This window comes from Balaenoptera musculus, chromosome 14, assembly GCF_009873245.2.
Source record: "Balaenoptera musculus isolate JJ_BM4_2016_0621 chromosome 14, mBalMus1.pri.v3, whole genome shotgun sequence".
Classification (NCBI taxonomy): domain Eukaryota; kingdom Metazoa; phylum Chordata; class Mammalia; order Artiodactyla; family Balaenopteridae; genus Balaenoptera; species Balaenoptera musculus.
In genome coordinates this window covers 85,553,293-85,557,532 of record NC_045798.1, presented here as the reverse complement: position 1 = coordinate 85,557,532, position 4,240 = coordinate 85,553,293, and the positions used below count along the sequence as shown (strand labels likewise).

At 37.9% G+C, this 4,240-nt stretch overlaps 1 protein-coding gene across 1 annotated transcript; it reads left to right on the top strand.

The window, feature by feature from the left end:
* Positions 1 to 3,170: 3,170 nt before the first annotated feature.
* LOC118879899 (ubiquitin-conjugating enzyme E2 D3-like) lies at positions 3,171 to 3,877 on the top strand. Its single transcript, XM_036823082.1, has one exon. The coding sequence runs from the start codon at positions 3,312 to 3,314 to the stop codon at positions 3,753 to 3,755; it is 444 nt and encodes a 147-aa protein (XP_036678977.1). The 5' UTR covers positions 3,171 to 3,311; the 3' UTR covers positions 3,756 to 3,877.
* Positions 3,878 to 4,240: the final 363 nt, after the last annotated feature.

Genomic DNA, 4,240 nt, shown 5'->3' with positions numbered 1-4,240 from the left:
GGAAAGGAAATCTGACTCATCTGAGGGAGCAACATCTTGACAACTGGCCCACGGAGGAAAGAGACAGGAAAATAAACCACAAGAAAAATGAACTGGGCTATTACAAATGGTGGATAATTATCTAATGGAAATATGAAGTTGTAGTTGTATTTTTTCCTTTTTGAATTCGATGAATGGTGCAAGACCAGCAAATATGTATATAATTTTATTAAATGTTTTCCCTAGTAAATGCCTCATTGAGGCCAGTCATAGAATTACTCAAGAGTTAGTCAGCAGTGACCCTAAAAGGCATGAATGATCAAGTGTTGCTGCAAAGAGATGAGATATGAGCTCTTTGTAGAAGCGCCTGGTGATGAGTAAAATATTCATGTTTCTTTATCCATTTTACAAGATGCGGCTGGGTGAAGAAGAGACATCTTATCCCTTATGGTTTTGTGGTTGCTTTCGAGCCAGTATCATTGCTCATGTCAAGAAGAACTGACAGGGCTTCCCTGGTGGCGCAGTGGTTGAGAATCCGCCTGCCAATGCAGGGGACACGGGTTCGAGCCCTGGTCTGGGAAGATCCCACATGCTGCGGAGCAGCTGGGCCCGTGAGCCACAACTACTGAGCCTGCGCGTCTGGAGCCCGTGCTCCGCAACAAGAGAAGCCGCGATAGTGAGAGGCCCGCGCACCGTGATGAAGAGTGGCCCCCGCTCACCACAACTAGAGAAAGCCCTCGCACAGAAACGAAGACCCAACACAGCCATAAATAAATAAATTTTAAAAATAAATAAAATAAAATAAAATAAAATTGTGCACAGCTTTAAAAAAAAAAAAAAGAAGAAGAACTGGCATAGCTGATACTTCCCTAAGTTTCACCTTAGATCAGACAGGTAGAATTGACGATATTCACAAAGACACAAGCCAATTGTTTAAAAATGGTGAATTATAGCGAGAGGAGTGTATCAGAATGTACTGATGTGTGTACGTCAAACATTGCTGAGCTGGAAGAGGGGCTTGTCGCAGACACCAAGTCAAAACCCTTGTGTAGATTGTTAACAACGCTGTTTCCTAATATTTAAATGTTCAGGGAAATACCGTTCTTTGCACTGCGGCATCGCTGCAGATTAACAAGATGAGGGAGAGACTTTCTTCCTTTTTGTAAATTGTCCTGTTTTCTTTCTTAACAACAATAATGAAAATAGTGATGCTTATCACAGTGACATTATGACTTTATACCTGCACACACATCTTTTCCATTTATTTATACCAAACCCTGTGGGTCGAATAAGGCAATCCTAAATCAGCCCGCAGAATATCAGAAGGAGATTGAAGGCCTCTGTTAACTGTTCACAGAGAAAAGTTATGTGGGCATATAAATTGGTTACAAGGAGATTTGAGTCCTATTGCTAACGTCATTTCATAATGACCTTAGTAAAGTCATACAGTTGTGTTTGTGTCTTTGTTTCCTTATGCATAGAAATTGAATCATAAATCATTATTGGTCTTGTGTGACACTATTTAATAAAGGACTAGCACATAGATAAACATAATACCACTTATACATTTAAAAATGCAAGTGTAACTATAAAATAATTTGAACAAATATCTGTGACATACAACTGGCTTAACAGTATATTTTCTTAAATCGGTAGATTTTTTTGCTGATACATAGAGGGGATGAATAATATAAAGATTAGAGACCCAGATTCTGGACCCACACTTACTGGATTCATAACCCAGCTCAGCTGTGAATCTCTACAAAAGTTACTACATTTTTGGACCTGATTCCTCTTCTCTGTAAAATGGGATAATAATGGTACATAAGTGAAAGGATTAGCATGAGGATGATATAAATTGATGGAAGCAAAGTAATTAGAAGAGGGCTAACACATGGTGATCACTATGTAAAAGTTAGTTATTAAATTCTGGCACGTGTTTTAGTAGCAATTGACCTATCTTGAATTAGCATGAATAATTTATTCACTTATGCCAAACTCTGAGCCTTCATTTTACTTAGCCTTTTCACACTTTTCTTTCACATAATAAATTTACTTGAGTTATATTTATATTCCTAGTCACTTCTTTGGGCAATTTTGAGAGTAATATGGCTTGTTGGCAATAATGAGGTGTCAATCTTCCTGGGATATACTACTATTTTCATTTGTAATTCTGATGATGTATATGAAAGCATTATTATTCTGATTTGTGGGATTTTAGTTTTGTGCCGTATCATTTGATAGGTGAAACTCTCTTATATTATCTTAAAACATTTTTAAAGCCAGACGAGAATGAATGCCTGGATGTCTGAGAAAGTACCTGGCTTGCAGCAAGCTCAAAATGCTTTACCTTAAAACCTAATTCATTGATTAGTCAACTCCTTAATATTTGTTTGATAATTTCTGAGTGCTAGAAAATGTGTGCAAATTTTGCATTCTATTCCATGATAACTTTGTATTAATATAAATAGTGCATTAATTTATATAACATGGAATGATACAGCACCATATATCCAAGATGATAGGAAGCCCAGTTTGAGAAGCATACACAAATATATTTTGATGTTCCTAATATCTTAAACATTAATTAGAATGTGTATGTGTGTGTGTGTATTTACTGTGTCTATGTGTCTGTGTGTACATTTGACTGAAAGCAAATTGATTGTAGATTTTGGTGACCATACATAGAACCAAACATTTTAGCAGATTCTTTTCTTTTGTTTAATTTTCCTTTATTTAATTAAAAAAAAGGAAAATTTACTGGGCTTATATTCTTTTTTATTTTAATAAAAATATAAAGACCCTATTTTGGAACCAAGTCGATCGTAGCCATATGGTCTGTGAAGTTTTCTCTGAGTTCATTATTTGCTAACACAGCTTGCCGAACTTAAATGGAACGAAGTAGAGAGGTTTGGATAAAGGCCAAATAGGGATACATTTGTCATATTCTCGTTGACTCGCCTAGTTTAGGGATTTCAAAACATTGCGAAAGTTGCCGAGGAAATAGGATTTGTTCCAAATAATGGACAAATGACAGAAAGAAATAAGAGTTAAATCATTTGAAACTAATATAGAAAAATAAGAAAAGTTGAGACCGTACATATATTGTAGACCAGTTTCAATAATTTAAAGAGTCTATATCACAAGCTGCCGCGCGGGGAGGAGGCCGAGGCCGCAGCTTGAGGGAGGCCCGGCCCCTCTGCGCCTGCGTCTGGCAGAGCCTGTGTGAGACCAAGAGACAATCCTTCCCAGCCGCCGGGATAATCAAGAGTTTTGGCCGGAACTTTGAACACACACCGAGATAGTGAGGAGCCAGACGAAAAGCACAGACTATGGCGCTGAAACGGATGAATAAGGAACTTAGTGATTTGGCCCGTGACCCTCCAGCACAATGTTCTGCAGGTCCAGTTGGGGATGATATGTTTCATTGGCAAGCCACGATTATGGGACCTAATGACAGCCCATATCAAGGCGGTGTATTCTTTTTGACAATTCATTTTCCTACAGATTACCCCTTCAAACCACCTAAGGTTGCATTTACAACAAGAATTTATCATCCAAATATTAACAGTAATGGCTGCATTTGTTTCGATGTTCTAAGATCACAGTGGTCTCCTGCTTTAACTGTTTCTCAAGTTCTTTTATCCATTTGTTCACTGCTGTGTGATCCAAACCCAGATGACCCCCTAGTGCCAGAGATTGCACGGATCTATAAAACAGACAGAGATAAGTACAACAGAATATCTCGGGAACGGACTCAGAAGTATGCCATGTGATGCTACCTTAAAGTCAGAATAACCTGCATTATAGCTGGAATAAACTTTAAATTACGGTTCCTTTTTTGATTTTCTTATCCGGCTGCTCCCCTATCAGACCTCATCTTTTTTAATTTAATTTTTTTTTACCTCCCTCCATTCATTCACATGCTCATCTGAGAAGACTTCAGTTCTTCCAGCTTTGGAAATAACTGCTTTTAGAAACTGTAAAGTAGTTACAAGAGAACAGTTGCCCAAGATTCAGAATTAAAAAAAAAAATGGACCATGTGTATTATGTGGCCATGTCTTCACTCTAACTTGGTTATGAGACTAAAACCATTCCTCACTGCTCTAACATGCTGAAGAATCAGCAGAGGGGGAGGGAGATGGATGCTGAGTTGTCACATCCAAGGAAGCAGCATTATTCTAGCAGCATCCATTCTTGTTTAAGCCTTCCACTGTTAGAGCTTTGAGGTTACATGATATACTTTATGCTCATAACTGA